The 19596-nt window shown below is 39.2% G+C and overlaps 1 protein-coding gene across 1 annotated transcript in view; it reads left to right on the top strand.

Moving 5' to 3' along the window:
• LOC103075187 (membrane-spanning 4-domains subfamily A member 13) overlaps window positions 1-19292 on the top strand; it is a 26710-nt gene extending 7418 nt beyond the window's left edge. The window contains exons 4-6 of the mRNA XM_007462216.1: window positions 235-354; window positions 9049-9144; window positions 19062-19292. Coding sequence (XP_007462278.1) covers window positions 235-354; window positions 9049-9144; window positions 19062-19292 — 447 coding nt within the window. The remainder of the gene's footprint in view (window positions 1-234; window positions 355-9048; window positions 9145-19061) is intronic.
• Window positions 19293-19596: the final 304 nt, after the last annotated feature.

The following is a 19596-nucleotide window of genomic DNA, read 5'->3' as shown; positions in this document are numbered from 1 at the left end:
GTATGCGGGCCTCTCACTGTTGTGGCCTCTCCCACTGCGGAGCACAGCCTCCGGACGCGCAGGCTCAGCGGCCACGGCTCACGGGCCCAGCCACTCCGCGGCATGCGGGATCCTCCCGGACCGGGGCACGAACCCGTGTCCCCTGCATCAGCAGGCGGACTCTCAACCACTGTGCCACCAGGGAAGCCCCAAGTTGTTTATTCTGAGTATAATAACCCTATATCTTCTTTTCAGCTTACATGTACTATGATCATGAACATCTTATGCATAATTGTTGCAGTTATTGCAGTGGTTCTAACAGTAATGGAGTTGTCTTCTTTTGAGTCTGTGTCGTATAGGAATTACAGACAAGCGGTAAGTGACCAATTCTATAGGAACATCTTAATTTCAAAATTATTCTTTTCAGAGATTTTGAAGCCTGAGGAGGTAAAATAAGGTTTTTTTTGGCCCCCATGAAATTCTTTGATTTAGCAGTAAGCTCTTGGTTGAAAGTTTTAATTCAAAAATAACTCTCTTTTTTTGTAAATATTAATAGGATGTTTGAAATCTTGACATGCCCAATTAAAATAAAGTAAAAAATTTGAAGACTTCAGTGATAAGTTATATATATAGTAGGATATATATATATATGTATACACACATTAGGATGATTCTCTTAATGAAAGAAAAGTATAATCCTAGACGTTAAAACCATTCCCCAAAATCAACAAAAGAATTCTGCTGTTGATGCACATAGTAGTTGGAATTGTATACAGCTACTCATTTCTGGTTTAACATAGATATTTTCATATATAGCCTATTTTTGTGCCTCACATGAATTTTGCTTTGAGTCCTCAAATGCCAAATGTGTATGAATCTGCCTTGCTTCCATTTAATTAAACATCCAATCACATACTTTGTACCAGAAAAATAACTATATTTCTTCTTAAGATAGTAACGTTCTCCAGTAAATGTGAATATCTTTACTGATATTACAGTATTTATTTCAGTTGTGTTGACTTTAAATTCCAAATAACAGAATATTAGTGCTGCGAAAGACTTCAGCAATAATTATAAAAATCTTCCATTTAAATTGAGAACGGATTGGAGTGGAGCTCCTCTTTGTTACTGAACAACAGAATAAAACAAATAACAATTTGAAATTTTAATTCAAAATAATTCTGGGCAGAAGGCTCATTCTAGATGAGGGATAAACTTCCTCCTCCTCCGCTATATACCCTCTCTCCATACCTGCAGTATATTATAAAGGGGACCATTAGATGAAGGAATCCAAACATGGAGAACAAAAGCCTAGAAGGCAATAAGATGATGAGAGAAGATGCAGTAATACCTCCAAATAGATTGTCTGTCATGAATGAGGTATTGATTTAAATAAGCGTGCATCAGATTTTCCCTGTAAATTGTGAGAAAATTTTTCATTTGCCCTGGAAATCCAATCTACGTATCTTCAATTCTTATTTCAGGGGCAGAGATAGGGAGGGGTGGAATTATTAAGTATAGAATTGTTTCAGGTTATTTTAGCTTACCACTCTTACTCATAAGCTTATAATCTTAGTTTAAGATAATATGGCACAATTGCCAAGACTTACCTTTGCAAAGAGTATTACAAACCATTGTACACTGTATTTGTCTGACATGAACTCAGTACTAATGATCAATTTCACAATCTCCCAAACACAGGTTTCAGCTTCATTTGCTGTGATTAGATACACAAAATGAATTTATATACTGTCTTTTCCTAGAGGCCTTATAGAATTATATACCTGCCTTTTCTAAGGTAACCAATACTTTACGAGATTTTTCATATGCCAGCTTTCTAACATAAACAAGTGGCTTGGCTAAATCCACAAACTCATCGAGTTACCAGTGTTCTCAGGTAGGTTCAGCTATCCCCAAAAGTTCATGCCTCTGAAAAGTACTTCTCATACAATAAATCCAGAGCTAGACTGTCTTTGTTCAGATACTACCTTTCATATTCACTAACTGTGTGACCCCTTGGACAACTTTCTTAACTTCCCCATTCTTTATAGTTTCTTTGTGTGTAACGGAGAAGATGCTATCACATATCTATTAGTTAACTGCTCTGTCTCTCCCAAACTCCAAGCCTATTGTTCTAATGTTCTAATGACTTTTCTACTTGGATATGCTTCTGTCATCATCATCTCAAACTCAATGTATATACAGTGGAAAATGTTTACCTCCTCAGGAGCACTGTACTGCAAGACTCCCTTATTTCAGTGTCCCAGGCTCAAAACCTTGATGCAATCCTCACCCTTATCTTTCCACTGTCTTCCCAGTCGCCAAGTACTGTTTATCATTTACTTAAATTTTTATTAATTAGGGATCTTTTGGTTGTGACAAGAAATACAGCCCAAACTGACTTCCCAAAAAAGGACACTTACTGACTTAAGCTGGATTCGGAGGCTTAAGTGATGTGTTGAGAACTCAGTCACTCTTTCTGTTCTTTTGCTATTTGAACTTCTCTGGCACACAGCTTGCCACTTTCAGGGGAAGAGTTTGTCTGAGAATAACACTAGCACACATAAACTACGGAGTGTGGGCAAAATTACTTTTTACAGTCTTGCCAACTAAGAGGTCACAAGTAACTTCCCAGCTAAAATGCTATGATTATGTTTCTGTCAGTAAAATTAAATGAGCATTCTTTACTTGGCCATTTCAAACTCCCTACAGTCTTTTCTTTATCTTCCTGTTAATATCATCATGAATGAACACTTTACCTGAATTAAACTTGCTTTATCATTTTTTCAAAACCTGTTATGTTCATTCTTGCATTCCGTTTTTTGCTCACATTATCAAACTGTAGGTCATGTGATATATAATTTAGCTTTATTATTGTTTTTTTTTAATGTCTCCATTTCTTAAGTATTTTGTCACACTTTTTTTTTTTTTTTTTTTTTTTTGCGGTACGTGGGCCTCTCACTGTTGCGGCCTCTCCCGTTGCGGAGCACAGGCTCTGGATGCGCAGGCTCAGCGTCCATGGCTCACGGACCCAGCCGCTCCACAGCATGTGAGATCTTCCCGGACCAGGGCACGAACCCGTGTCCCCTGCATCGGCAGGCAGACTCTCAACCACTGCGCCACCAGAGAAGCCCTGTCACACTCTTTTTACCGTTTTTTTTTGTTTTTTTGCGGTACGCGGGCCTCTCACTGTTGTGGCCTCTCCCGTTGCGGAGCAACAGGCTCTGGATGCACAGGCTCAGCGGCCATGGCTCACGGGCCCAGCCGCTCCGCTGCATGTGGGATCTTCCCGGACCGGGGCACGAACCCGCGTCCCCTGCATCGGCAGGCAGACTCTCAACCACTGCGCCACGAGGGAGGCCCCACACTCTTAATTTATGTTATTAAATTCTTTCTGAAACAAAATAGGTTACAAAGAAACAAGTAAACTAAAGCTGCCTAGAATATTGCTTTCCTCCTTCATTTTTCTTAGTCTTTATTTCAAAGGTCCTACCTCTTTACAAAGCCTTCCTAGATATGAATGGCTTAAGGTGAGTCTCCTGTCCCATATAATTGTTGATCAAGTTCTTATCCATTTGGACATCTTTAACCTTATCATATGTTACCTTATATTATCTTTCTATATTTTCTATTGAATATAAACTGAGAAATCAGGAATTTTTTGTCATTTCATTCTTACCATCTAATCTCTACCACCTAATAATTTCTTGCATATAAAAGATATTAAATAAACCCAACAGAAAAAGGGGGGAAGATGAAGGAATTGAAGGAGAGAGAATTATGATGTTATTCTTTCTAGGTCAGAATATCATTCTTGTCTTTCCACAGCCAGCACAGAAACTACATTTATTTTCAGGCTTAGTACCAAGTCATCATCCTCATATGTAGTTGAAAGTACCTTTCCAACAGCAACAGAAGGGATCTGCTTTATTTATCCCAGAAATCACAATCACCTTATACCTCCGAGTGAAATGTTTTTCTTTTTGAATTTATTCATTCTTCCATCTGATACTATAGCAATTTCTGTGTGAGATTTTTATACATGTAAATTTAAGTAAGTTTGTAATTAATAATAGCTGTTTTAATGACGAGAATTGCTTGATAAAATCTCTTGGTAGCCCTCTTATCATTGGAGACAGAATAGCCAAATCCTGTTGACTGAAGAGTTTGGATAGTGAGCTGTGCCAGAGACTCTAGTGAACAGAATGAGAATGAAGAGTTGCAAGAATTGAGACAAGACTGCTGAGTGATGAAGATCAAGAATGAAAGCTGTAGCTAATGAATTGGGGGAATGAAAGCTAGGAAAACAAATCAGAAGACACAGGCGTAGGAACGCCTAGGGAAACCAAATGGTGAAAGAGGCTTATTTATTCTTCTGTTTCCCTTCTTTTCCTTGACTCTCATATTAGGAGCTCCTTCCATGACCATATCTGCACTTACTAAAGATAATAATGCAAGTTAGGTCAGTGTGCCCTCTGGGCTTTCCCACAATCTGGGCAGAGGGCCGATCTCATGTTTGCCTGGGTTCTTAGCTGAGAGAACCGCATAAGGACTGGGCACTTTTCTTGGTGCTGTGACTTGGCTCAAGACTGGACCTCACTACAGACCTCTACCATAACTACACATCTTAAAGACAGTTTCCAAGATCTTTTAGGTATCTTAAAATCTTAAACTTGGAGGAGACAGGATGGCAGAATAGAAAACTTGAGCTCACCTCTTCTCACAAGCACACCAAAACCACAACTAACTGCTGAACACCCATCGATAAAAAAGAGTGGAACCTACCAAAAAAGATATTCCGCATCAAAAGACATAAAGAAGAAACCACAACGAGACAGCAGGAGGGGCACACTCGTGATATAGGCAAATCCCATACCACCCAGGTGGGTGGCCCACAAACTGGAGAATAAATATATCACAGAAGTTCTCCCACAGCAGTGAGAGCTCTAAGCCCCACATCAGGCTCCCCAGCCTTGGGGTCTGGCATCAGGAGGAGGAGTCCCCAGAGCATTTGCCTTTCAAGGCCAGTGGGGCTTGACTGCAAGAGCTCCACAGGACTAAGGAAAACAGAGACTCCACTCTTGGAGGGCACACACAAGGCCTTGCATGCACCAGGACCCAGGTCAAAAACAGTGACTTCATAGGAGCCTGGGCCAGACCTACCTGCTGGTCTTAGAGGGTCTCTTCAGTAAGCAGAGAGTGTCTGTGGCTCACTCTGGGGTCATAAAAGCGGGTAGCAGAACATATCAGGGAGTATTCATCTGCATGAATGCTCCTCAAGGCAACATCTGGCCCCACAGCCCCACCCACCTGCAGACAGGCTGCCTAAAGACATCCTGAGCCTACAGCCACGTCTAGACATGCCCCTTGACACAGTCCTGCCCACCAGAGGGCCAAGAGCCAGCTCCACCCCCCAGTGGGCAGGCACTGGCCCCTCCTGCCAGGAAGCCTGTACCAGCCTCTAAACCAGCTTATTAACACACTAGGTGGCAGACACCAGAAGCAAGAAAACTATGATTCTGCAGCCTGCAGAAATGACTCCACAGCACAGATCAGAAACTACGCTGGGACCAGCTGGCCCTGGCCCTTCGATGATGAGAGGGGGGTGTATTGCTGGGATACATAAGACGTCCCCTACAGAGGGCCACTTCTCCAAGGTCAATAAATGTAACTAACCTACCATGTACATAAAAATACAAATAGAAATTTAACTAGTTTGAAATAATGATTGTAAGTATGATCCAAGCACTCAGGGAAAGTATGTACAGAGGGAAACGTTACAGGAAGGTTTTAACAAAGAAAATATAAGGAACAACCAAAGAGAGTTGAAGAATATAATAACTGAAATGAAAAACACACTAGAAGGAATCAAAAGCAGACTAAATGAGGCAAAAGAACGGTTCAGTGAGCTGGAAGACAGAGTGGTTGGTGGAAACCACTGCCATAGAAAAGAAAAAAGAATGAAAAGAAATGACAGTTTAAGAGACCTCTGGGACAACATCAAATGTACCAACATCTGCATTATAGGGGTCCCAGAAGGAAAAGAGAAAGAGAAAGGGCCTGAGAAAATATTTGAAGAGATAATAGCTGAAAACTTCCCTAAAGTGGGAAGGGAAACAGTCACCCAAGTCCAGGAAGCGCAGAGAGTCCCAAGGAGGAACATGCCAAGACACATAGTAATCAATTGACAAAAAGTAAAGATAAGAGAAAAGATTAAAAGCAACAGGGGAAAAGCAGCAAGTAACATACAAGGGAATCCCCATAAAGCTATCAGCTGATTTTTCAGCAGAAACTCAGCAGGACAGAAGGGAGTGGCACTATATATTTAAAGTGATGAAAGGGAAAAACCTACAACCAAGAATACCCTACCCAGCAAGGCTCTTGTTCAGATCTGATAGATAAATCAAAAGCTTTACACACAAGCAGAAACTTAAAGAATTCAGCACCACCAAACGTGTTTTACAACAAATGCTAAAGGAATTTGTCTAGGCAGAAAAGAAAAGGCCACAACTAGAAACAAGAAGATTACAAAATGGGAAAGCTCACTGGTAAAGGCAAACATACGGTAAAAGTAGGAAATCATCCACACACAGACATGATATCAAAACTAGTAATTGTGAGAGAAAGAAAGTACAAATAGAGGATATTTTAAATGCACTGGAAATTAAGAGGTGAGCAATTTAAAACAATCGTGGATATATACATAGACTGCTATACCAAAAATGTATAATTCATGCACACACAAAAAAGAAAAAGGAATCCAAACATAATGCTAAAGAGAACAAAAGAGGAAACAAAACATAAAAAGACCTACAAAAACAAATGCAAAACAATTAACAAAATGGCATTAAGAACAAACATATCAATAAGTACCTTAAATGTAAGCAGATTAAATGGTCCAACCAAAAGAAATAGACTGGCTGAGTGGATACAAAACAAGACCTGTATATATGTTGTCTACAAGAGACCCACTTCAGATCTAGTGACACATACAGACTGAAAGTGAGGGTATGGAAAAAAGGATTCCATGCAAATGGAACTCAAAAGAAAGCTGGAGTAGCAATACTTATATCAGACAAAATAGACTTATACTAAAGACAGTTACAAGGAACAAAGAAGGACACTACATAATGATCCAGGAATCAATCCAAGAAGAAGATACAACAATTGTAAATATATAATACATGCACCCAACATAGGAGCACCTCAGTATGTATAAGGCAAATGTTAACAGACATAAAAGGAAAAATTGACAGTAGCACAATAATAGTGGGGGACTTTAACACCCCACTTACACCAATGGACAGATCACCCAGACAGAAAACCAGTAAGGAAACAGGCCAGACACATTAACATTAAATGACACATTAGGCCAGACAGACTTAACTGATATTTATAGAGCATTCCATCCAAAAGCAGGAGAATACACATTCTTTTCAAGTGCACGTGGAACATTCTCCAGGAGAGATCACATGCTGGGCCACAAAGCAGGCCTCGGTAAACTTAAGAAAATTGAAATCATATCAAACATCTTCTCTAACCACAAGGCTATGAGATTAGAAATAAACTACAAGAAAAAAACTGCAAAAAACACAAACGTGGAGGCTAAACAATATGCTACTAAACCAACAGATCACTGAAGAAATGAGAGGAAATCAAAAAAAAAAATCCTAGAGACAAATGAAAATAAAAACATGACGATCCAAAAAACCTATAGGACGCAGCAAAAACAGTCCTAAGAGGAAAGTTTATAGTGAAACAAACTTACCTCAGGAAACAAAAATCTCAAACCTTATGCCTAAAGCAACTAGAGAAAGAACAAACAAAACCCAAAGTTAGTAGAAGGAAAGAAATCATAAACATTAGAGCAGAAATAAATGAAATAGAGACTAAGAAAACAATAGAAAAGATCAATGAAATGAAAAGCTGGTTCTTTGAAAAGATAAACAAAATTGGTAAACCTTTAGCCAGACACAAGAAAAAAGAGGAGAGGGCCCAAATCAATAAAATTAGAAAGAAAATTGGAGAAGTTAAAACTGACACCACAGACATACAAAGGCCCATAAGAGACTACTACAGGCAACTAAATGCCAATAAAATGGACAACCAAGAAGAAATGGGCAAATTCTTAGAAAGGTACAATCTCCCAAGATTGAACCAAGAAGAAATAGAAAATATGAACAGACCAATTACAAATACTGAAATTAATCTGTGATTTTAAAACTTAACGATAAACAAAAGTCCAAGACCATGTGGCTTCACAGGTGGATTCTACGAAACATTTGGAGAAGACCTAACACCTAATCCTCTGGAACTATTCCAAAAAATTGCCGAGGGAGGAACACTTCCAAACTCACTCTTTGAGGCCGTGATCGCCCTGATGCCAAAGCCAGATAAAGATACCACACAAAAAAAGAAAATTACAGGCCAATATTTCTGATGAACATAGACACAAAACTCCTGAACAAAATACTAGCAGACTGAATCCAACAATACATTAAAAGGATCATACACCATGATCAAGTGGGATTTATCCCAGGGATACAAAGATTTTTCAATATCCACAAATCAATCAGTGTGATACATTATATTAACAAAGAGTGAAAACTATATGATCATCTCAATAGATACAAATGAACTTATTTACAAAACAGAAATAAACTCACAGACAGAGAAAACAAGCTTATGGTACCAAAGGGAAAGGGAGGGGGTGAAGGATAAATTAGGAGTTTGGGATTGATGTATACACACTACTAAATATAAAGTAGATAACCAACAAGGACCTACTGTGTAGCATGGGTAACTGTACTCAATATTCTGTAATAACCTATAAGGGAAAAGAATCTGAAAAAGAATATATATATATATATATATATATATATATATATACACACACACATATATATACATACACATATACATATATACACATATATGCATATATAACTGAAGCACTGGGCTGTATACCTGAAACTAACACAACATTGTAAATTATCCTTCAATAAAAAAATTGTTCTAATTTTTACAAAAGATGATAATGCAACATGTCTCCCTATTTTCTGGTTTCAGAAACTTGGGAGAGAAATTTCACGTGTTTTACTGGGCTTCTACCCCTTGGAATTGTGTATTGCTTTCACATACACGATCTTCGGCTGTGTTGGTTTGGTAAGTTTTGATGTAACCCTCTGGCAAATCTAGAGATGTAGATTTCTAGTAAGCACACTCTAGGAGGAGATGAAGTGTTCTGATACAATATGTTTGGAACTAATAAAAATAGAATTTGTGATAATATTTATTTCACTTTTTAAACTTTTTCTTTTTTGTTTATAAAATTGCGAAAGTACTATGTGAAACTGAATATTAAAATGTAAAAAATTGTTGAGTAGAATGTTATTCTCCTCTTAATATAGTCCCCATCATGCTCACATATCAAAATCTATACAAAAAGGCATGCACACACATACACACTTTTCTTTCTTACTAATTGTGTGATCATCTTATTTTGTTACATGCTTTTTTTCTCAGCTATCATAAACATCTTTCCGTTGTAAGCATATGTAAACAGTGCCTTTTAATAGCATCATAGTTTTCCTTAGTATTTATTTTAACATTTCCTTTATTGCTGCTGCATATTTAACTTCTTTCCAGTTTAAGTTATAAACAATGATGCAGTGAACATCTCACTACATATATCTTTGCATACAAGACTAGTATGTCTGTAGGTGGTTGCTTCCTAGAAGTGTCATTGCAAGTCTAAGAACATCCCAAAATGCTGTATTAATTCACAGTCCCACAAAAGTTGATGAGACGTTTCCTCTCAACCTTAAAAAAGCAAGATATCTAACACTCATTCATTCACAAATACTTATGGAGGGCCTATTATTTACTAGGCAGTGTAATAGGCACTCAGGTTGCAGTGATTAACAAAACAACATCCCAACCGTCAAGCAGCCTGCACTCCAATGGGAGAGAAAGACAATAAACAAATATATAATAATTTCAGGAAGTGGAAAAGTGTTATAGAGTAAAACAAAACACAGTAAGGAGTTAAGGCAAAGATTATTTTACATAGGACGGTAAGGGAAGACCCTCTGAGCAGAGACTAACTAAAGTGCATAAGTAACTATGAGACTACATGAAAAAGGATTTTCTAAGAAAAGGGAATGGTGGGGCTTCCAGAATGGCTGGGTGAGGAAATGGCAGATTTCCCTTAAAAGAAATTATAAAACTGGACAGGGTTTCCCTGGTGGCGCAGCGGTTGAGAGTCTGCCTGCCGATGCAGGGGACACGGGCTCGTGCCCCGATCCGGGAAGATCCCACATGCCGCGGATCATCTGGGCTTGTGAGCCATGGCCACTGAGCATGCGCGTCCAGAGCCTGTGCTCCGCAATGGGAGAGACCACAACAGTGAGAGGCCCGCGTACTGCAAAAAAAAAAAAACTGAACAAAATTGTCAATAAACGACCTTTTAAAGATTCTAGAAATTTACCAAAGCATATAACAAATTGAGAAGTGTTTGTTTAAGAAAAGTTACTGATGGGCTTCCCTGGTGGTGCAGTGGTTGAGAGTACGCCTGCCGATGCAGGGGGCACGGGTTCGTGCCCCGGTCCGGGAAGATCCCACATGCTGCGGAGTGGCTGGACCCATGAGCCATGGCCTCTGAGCCTGCGCGTCCGGAGCCTGTGCTCCGCACCGGGAGAGGCCACGGCAGTGAGAGGCCCGTGTACCACAAAAAAAAAAGAGAGTGAAATTATTTAAAAGCACCAAATGGAAATTCTGTAATTTAAAAATACAGTTACTGAAATGAAAAACCCACTAGAGGAGCTCAAGAGCAAATCTGAGCTGACAGAAAGCAAAATTAGCAAACATGATAGACCAATATAGATCATCCAGTCTGAAGAACAGAAAACAAAAATGAGCAGAGCCTCTGAGATTTGGGGGACACCATCTAGTGCATGCATAATGAGAATACCAGAAGGTGAGGGGACAAGAAAAAACTTGAAGAAATAATGGCCAAAATTTTCCCAAATTTGAAGAAAAATTATATTCTATCCATCTAAGAAGCTCAGTGAGCTCCAGTTAGAATAAACACAAAACGACTCACTCCTAGATGCCTCAGAGCCAAATGGATAAAAGAAAATCTTGAAAGCAGCAGGAGAAAAATGACTTCATGTGCAGTGTCACCACAATAACAGCTGACTCATCAGAAACAATGGAGGCCTAAAGGTAGTAGGATGGCATGTTAAAGTGCTGGAGGAAAAAAACAGTCAAGCATGAATTCTATATCCTTTAAAACTATCCTTCAAAAATGAAGGTGAAATAAAGGCATACACAACGATTACAAAGGCACAAAGGAAGGGGAAGGAATACAGCTACATGTGAACAAAGTTTCTATATTTTACTGGAATTAAATTAGCATTCATCTGAAGCAGATTGTGATAAGTTAAAATGCATATTGTAATCCCTGACCAGTGACTAAGAAAATTCCCAAAATTATAGTAAAATAAAATTAACAAAGAAGTTAAGATAATACACAGAAAGTATTTAATTTTAAAAACAACAAGGAAGAACATAAAAGACATGAGACATACAGAAAGCAGCAAAACATCAGACGTAAATCCAGCCATTTCAAAAATAATATTAAAATAAAACTACAATGAGATGTTAAGTACCTAACAGAATGACTAAATTTCAAAATACAGTTCTAAGTGATGGTAATGACTATGGATAAAAGAAATTTCTCACCCACTCCTAATTGGCATATAAATTACTGCAACAACTTTGAAAATCTTTGGGGCATTATTTACTGAAGGTTAAGCTGTGCATACCCTATCAGTAATTTCAGTCCTTGTTATATACCCAACAGAAATGTGTGTATACATGTAGCAAGATATACTTCCAGGGAAAAAAATAAACATATATATCAGCATTATTCATAATGGTCCCAAAGTGGAAATGCATTCAGTGAGAGGTGAATATATTGAGAAAAAAATTCTACATAGAAATTAAAATGAGCAATAACTACATTTAACAGCATAGATCAATCTCCTATATATAATGTTGAATATTGCAAGGCAAATTCTAAAGAATGCATACATTTTTATTCCATTCATAGGAAGTTTGAAATCAGGCAAAACTAAAGCTAAACTATAATGTTTAGGGAGGAATGGAAGCTGTTGGTAAAATTAGAAAGAAAACACAGGATTGATTACCTAAAAGTCAAAACGGCATTACTTTCAAGGGAAGGAATGGGTAATAATTGGGAATGTCAGGACAAGGTGACTTTTGGGGTGCCGGCATCTGTTCATGTTGCAGAAGACCATAAATATTTTATTATAAAAGTCTGGGAGGGGGCTTCCCTGGTGGCACAGTGGTTGAGAGTCCGCCTGCCGATGCAGGGGACACGGGTTTGTGCCCCAGTCTGGGAAGATCCCACGTGCCGCGGAGCGGCTGGGCCCATGAGCCATGGCTGCTGAGCCTGCGCGTCCGGAGCCTGTGCCCCGCAACGGGCGAGGCCACAACAGTGAGAGGCCCGCGTACCAAAAAAAAAAGTCTGGGAGTATACCAAAAGTTACAAGTGGTTCAATAGCAAGTAAGAGAGTGGGTTGAGGTAGAGATGGAACAGAAAGAGGACAAATGGCACTTTAACATTTTATTCTATAAACATCAGTATTGCTTATATTTTTAAAAAACTAAGTACTTACTACATGTATGATTTCAGGAATCATAATGTGATTTATAAGAAGTTAATTTTTTTTTTCAGTGTCACAAAAATGAAGATGATCATACAACTGTTACAGAGGAAGCTGAGAGTGCTTTTTAAAAACCTTAGAAATGTGAGAATTTTCCTGGTGCTCTTACCTGATGTGAGCCCTGATGATATATCTGTGTAACAAAGCTGCTACAAAGTTCACAGATTTTGTGCAAGAGAAAATACAAAACAAGTTGAATTTTTCTTTTCAGTATTTCAGAAAATTCTTCACACATATTTTTGTAGGCTCCAATTGGAAAGCTTTTCCCTAATTAAATATGATATTATTACAAGGAAGAATTTACTGTCCAGGTACTCTGAATAGCTGTCACCTCTTCCTAATGGAGCTTTTGTAAGAGACGATAAAAAAAAGATTTGCGACTGTCTCTAGAGTACAAGCTACACAGACTTGGAGCATGGTATTGTATAATTCTCAGGAGAATTTTAAATAATTTATGCCTCTGCACGTAAAGAGTACATTTCAGTCTGAGTTCTTCTACCTGAGCTAGCTACCTGAGCAAAGTAGGAATCAGAAGTCATCCAATTCAGTCCCTCCATTGACTGCTCCTCTCATTAAAGTTCCTTTCTGCCCTGAAAGTCTCTGCTGTTCTTTCTTCCCTTTCATTCCCCATTCTTATTTCTTCTCATTGCTTGGATCACCTGTTCCATTGCTTTTCAAAGCAAACAGGCTGCTTTTCCATACTAAGGAAAATTTCCCAAGGATCTGTTGTGAATTAAGATTCATCCTTCCTTCATATATGGAAAAGAACTTCAGAAAGCCTTGCTCAGCAATACGAATCATGCCAGTGAATATGTGTAGCTCTCTTTTAAACGTGCTGCTGTTTTTTATCTGTTTGTTTTCTGCCTTGTCTCTCAAGAGGTTTCATCAACTGTTATCTAATGATACAAATTAAGTTTTTGTGGTTCTAAGAATGTTAAGCTTAGCTTACATACATTAATTGAGTGTCCACAGTGTGCCAATGAATATATTAAACATTGGCGTATCAAAAAGTAGTAAGGTGCTTCATCACGAAGAGTTTTTATTTTAAGGGAGGAAACAAACAGGTGACAAGTCAGTACTGCAGTGTGATACATGTATTAACAGAAGTATGAAAAAAGTAGCACAGAAAAGATAATGAGCCTTCTATTGGGAAATAAGAAGGAATAAAGTTTTATGAAGAATGTGACCTCTGAGCAGGGGATTAATCATAGTTTACCAAGCAGATTGCAAGGTGGGTGGACATTTGGAATAGAAAGATTAGCTCATGCAAAAACAGAAATGTGAAAAAGATCGTAGTATATTCCAGTAGCTAAAATAAATATATATCATTAAAACATAATAATAGGGAGGAATAGGTTAAGAGTGAAAGTTGGACAAGTAGGAAGAGACCAGGTGATAGAGTCAAATCATCAAAGACGATAACTAAAGTGTTGAACTATACCTCGCAGATGGGGAAACCACTGAAGAGCTTTTTTTTTTTTTAATAAATTTATTTATTTATTTATTTTTGGCTGTGTTGGGTCTTTGTTGCTGTGTACAGGCTTTCTCTAGTTGCGGTGAGCAGGGGCCACTCTTCGTTGTGGTGCACAGGCTTCTCATTGCAGTGGCTTCTCTTTTTGTGAGCATGGGCTCTAGGCACATGGGCTTCAGTAGTTGCGGCTTGTGGGCTCTAGAGCGCAGGCTCAGTAGTTGTGGTACACGGGCTTAGTTGCTCCATGGCATGTGGGATCTTCCCAGACCACGGCTAGAACCCGTGTCCCCTGCATTGGCAGGCAGACTCTTAACCACGGCACCACCAGGGAAGTACACCCCTGAAGAGCTTTTAAGGAGGGAAATGATAAGCTTGGATTTATGCTTGAAAAAGTATTAAATAGAGGGAAATGCATTAGGAAGGACAAATTTGATAAGAACAACTAAAGTGTGTGTGAGAGTAATGGATAACTACTGCAGTGACTCAGACAAGCAGTGAAAAAAGGGTAAGTTTTAGTTTTGTTGACTGATTAAACATAAAGTATGAAGGGAAAAAGAAGAATCTAAAATGACCCCCCCATTTCTCGACTGGGTGACACCTGCAATGATACAAAATGTAGAAGACACAACAGGATTGAATAAAATGATAAATTCCATTCAGAATAAGTTGAGTTTGAGATAACTGTGAGATATTAAAGTAGAGATGTCAGGCTTCCCTGGTGGCGCAGTGGTTGAGAGTCCGCCTGCCAATGTAGGGGGCACGGGTTCGTGCCCCGGTCCGGGAAGATCCCACGTGCCGCGGAGCGGCTGGGCCCGTGAGCCATGGCCGCTGACCCTGCGCGTCCGGAGCCTGTGCTCCGCAACGGGAGAGGCCACAGCAGTGAGAGGCCCGCGTACCGCAAAAAAAAAAAAAAAAAAAAATTAAGAGCCAGCCTCTGAAATTGAATGAAAAAGGAAAATAGATTAATTCTACACACACACACACACACACACACACACACACACACACACACACACACACACAGAAGTTCTAATGTCTGATAATGGTATCTCCCTACTTAACCAGACAATGAGACTCATTCAAAAATAGAGATTTAGGCAAAATGACTTCATATTGCAATGGCAACTTGACCTGCGCTAACCAAAGGAAGAAAGCATGGCATATTTGTAGGACGGCAAGTAGTTTGATGAAGGTGAACCATGGTGTCTATTGGAGAGAAGGTGGGAAGTGAGGCTACACAGTAGACAAAGGGAGAATATGATATAATTTGAATGACGCGCTAAGGCATAGGAATTTCAGCTTGTCCATGGTGGCCTACTGTGGAAACACAGTAAGAAGCATCATCAGACTTTTGGTTAGTTCCTTGTAGTTGGAATGTGGAGGATCTGAGGTGGCTGTTATTCTAAACATGGGTTATCTAGGTTAGACAATAACTGCAGTTTTCTAGAGGAGAGATGATGCATATTACAACTAGAATAGTGGGAGATGAAGACAAGGAGGAAAAGTTTGACATGTATGTGGAAGATAAAATCAACAGGATTTGGAGATTGGTTATATTTGCAAGTGACACCAGTGCTGGGGTTTGGGAGTTAGCTGGAATAGAGGGAAAAGAAATGCTTTACAGGCAAATGATGAATTTAGATTGGATTGTTCTTTATCTGAGGTGCTTTTGGACAATCTACGTAGAAACATTTATTAGGAAGTTGGAAATATGAGACTAGGAATTTAGTAGAGAATTCTAACGTGGTAATTCAGCTTTGAAGGTAGTGCACTCCATATATACAAATGGCATTTCCAGTCAAGAAAGCTCAGATCCAGCAATCAAATGTCCACAAGGAACCAGGTATAAAATGTTACAAAGTAATGGCCAGATGGTGTCTTAGAGAACCCAGGCCCCATCTAATGGCCTTAAAATCAGAGTTAAAAAAAACCAAATCACGATATTAGTCAAATAACAAAACCTCTTAAAGTTTGTAAACTAAATTGTTTAGTCCAAGGGTCTTTCTAATTATGATTTCTTACAAGAGGGAAAATAGAAGGGACCCTAGGGAAGAATATCATTTAAGGCCAAAACATAAGGCCATGGAAAGGAGTCCACGAGGAGTACACAGAGAACTAGGAGAGAGTCAAATGTTGGAAACTGAAGGAAAAGACAGGCATGGTGAAAAAGCAAGTTGTTTTAGCCATAATCACTTAAATTAGCTTTAATCATTTATTTTTAATTTCTATAATTTACAGTAACACTTAAACATAGATTCTAATACTACCCAACCACATATGTGCTAAATTTGACTAAAAAATTAAATATTCCTATGTTATCATATATATAATCAATCTTTATTGCTTGCGCTCATTTAGCATGTATTTAGGCATCCACCCTTGTCTTAGACCCTGGGTATAAACAAAGACAGACAAGACCCCTACTCTAATGGAGCTGAAGGAGGAGATAAATGATACATGTTTGTTTGTTTTTTAATGAATTAGCAAGAGAATTTTGGAAGTGTGGCATTAGAAAATGCATTTTAGGAAATGAACAGGATGATGGGAAGAGAGGTGGGGTAGGTAGTTGGCACTATTTTGGATAGGAAATAAATGCTTTTCTAAGAAGGTGATTTTTCAAGCCATTTTCCGAGTCAGAAGACAAGCGCTCCAAGCAGAGGAAATAGAACAAAATCCTGAGAAGGGAAAAGGATTGGCTGGTTTGAGAGGATGGTGTGCCTAGAACCCATTGATTAAAAAGGAAGGTAATTAAGGATGAAGCTGGAAAGATAGAACCAGCTCACACAGTGCCTTTTTGGCCTTGTTGTTAAGATTTTATGTAAATGTAGAGAAAAGGCATCAAGAAAATGAGCTGAAAGAGGGAAGAGGTTTATAGGAGAGTGAAAAGATCTAGAATAGCTCTACCAATAGAAATATAATATGAGCTATGTGTGTAATTTAAAATTTTCTAGTAGCCACACAAGTAAACAAACAGGTGAAATGAACTTTAATAATACATTTCCTTAACCAAATATTTCAAAACTATTTAGATATTTTACATTCTTTTTATCATATCAAGTCTTGAAAATTTGGTGTGCATTTTACACTTAAATGCACACCATTTTACACTTAAAATACATGTCAGTTCAGACGAACTACATTTCAAAGGCTTAACTGCCACATGTGGCTAGTGGCTGCTGGTTTGGGCAGTATGGGTCTTGAAGTTTCAGCAGAATTCACAGAAAATATATTCATAATTCACCCTACCCGAGGACTCTTGGTTCCAGAGAGCGAGCAAGTGGTTAGAAAAGTATTGCCCTCAAAACAAAGCAAGGTTTTTCAGGCCAAGGAGGTACAGAATATTTCTTGTGAAGAGGTTAGAGATGTAAAGGTGACTGTGCCCAATAAAAGGCAGATTCCAGGGGACACAGTCAAAAGACTTCCCACTGTATCAGTTGATGACTTCAGTTTTTCCCTCTCTTCCGGATCACTCCTGCAAGTACATAAAGCATGTTATTATTTCTCCTGTTTAAAACAAAACAAAAACCTCTTGACTAATTCCCCCTCTACCTATGACTCCATTTCTTTCCTTTCCTTAAAAACAAAACTCAAAAAGAACTTTCCATATTGACTATTCCCAAATTATCTCCTCTCATTCTCTTTTAAATCCATTCCAAGTTAGGGTTTGGCCTCTACCTTGCTCCTAAAACTATTCTTGTCAGTGACAGCAGTGACCTCCGTATTGCAAAATCTAATGAGCAACGCACAGTCCTCATCTTAATTGACCATCCAGGAGGCTTTTAGCATAATTTTAGGATAATTTTCTTAGATTCCAGGGCTCTTCAGGTACCTTTCTGGCCACTCTTTACCTCCTACGCTGGATCCTGTTCATCTCCCTGACCTCCTAACACTAACACTCATCACTTCCCTTCACCCTGAACCTTCCCACAAGGTAAGCTCCATGAGGTGCAGAAATACATATTTTTTCTTCACTGCTTTTATCCCCAATATGTCAGACCAGTACCTGACACATATTGATGCTTAACAGATAATTTGTTCAATAAATTATACAATATGTAAAAGACCAAGCACCTAAAGCCTCAACAAATGCTAATTACATTCCCTTACCATAATGTTGTCTTTAGTTAGCCATCAAAGCAAATCATTTATACTCTTAAACTGGGACTCAGTATAAACGAGGGAGTTTGAATAGAAAACATTTTGTTCATTTATTCACTTCTACTGTGTGTCAGACACAGACACAGTGCCTTTACAGGCTATTGAGTTGTTTTAAAAAAAAAAAAAAAAGTTCTCCATGGTACCCAGCATCATGGAATCATGGACATGGCTCTCAAGTTAGGATTCTAATATATTCGTTGCTGGGACCTGATTACAGCATATTTTAGAGTTGTATAACCCGATTTCAGTTCTCAGAGTGTGAACTTAGTGTGAACTTAGTTCACACTAACTTAACTTAGTGTGAACATGGGAGATACACAGAAAATATATTATCTCATTGTACAGAAAAACAACCTAAGGAACAGGAAAGATAAATATTTTGCCCAAGCACTTATGCACCTAATAAAAAGGAGAGTGAAGGACTAGAGCCCAGGTTTGCTGAGCAGTACTCTTCCCTCTACACCTTGTGAAGATTAAAGGTAGAAAGACTTTTGCTGATACAAACCTAGCAGAAAAGTGGAGAGGAGGGCATGTGTTTGATGGATGTCCCTGCAGAGGCAGCCAGGGAAATCAGGCATGGCCCAGACTGTGATGCTAACAAACGCAGAGTGTGATGCTAATACAGGCAGCAAAGGGTTTTTGTCTCTGTTAACTCCCTCCCCCAACATCTCATTCCCTACCCGTCTCCTGGGAGCCTGCAGATCCATCAGAGCTCCAAGGCCCCCACCGCGCAGGTGTCCCCGCGGGGCTCCTCGCGCAGCCGCGCCCGGAAGCCGAGCTCTTGGTCACAACTGCGGCGTTGGAACCGCGCGGGGGGCGATGAGGGGCACAACCGAGGAAGCAGGACCCACTCTGCAAGTGCTGCCGCCAGGACTTCCGGAGCCGAAAAGTCCGGAGCTGAGGGCATCACCTGCGAGATCACGCCCCTCTAGCTAGCCCTGTGATGAAGTGAATGCAGGGATCCGTGGTCGGTGTAGACCGCCCCGAGGGCAGGCATTCCCAGCTCAAGTTCTTCTTGAGTTTCAGTTTTGCACCAGTTTCTCTTATTTGCTTCCCAACACAATCCTACAGGGTTTTTCGGCCGCTGAGGAAACACCCTTTGACAAGATTCGAACTCAAATTTGACTCTTTCCACTATACCTTTCTACCTCTTCTCAGTTTCAAGCGTCGACGGACCTGCTTAGAGAACTCAAACCTTAGGAGTTCCAGTAAATGGAAGGAAAAGTTTATTCGTGA

Source organism: Lipotes vexillifer, unplaced genomic scaffold (assembly GCF_000442215.2).
Source record: "Lipotes vexillifer unplaced genomic scaffold, Lipotes_vexillifer_v1.1 scaffold1129, whole genome shotgun sequence".
Lineage (NCBI taxonomy): Eukaryota > Metazoa > Chordata > Mammalia > Artiodactyla > Lipotidae > Lipotes > Lipotes vexillifer.
Note: the sequence above shows the minus strand (reverse complement) of the source record. Positions and strands in the feature narration are given on the sequence as shown.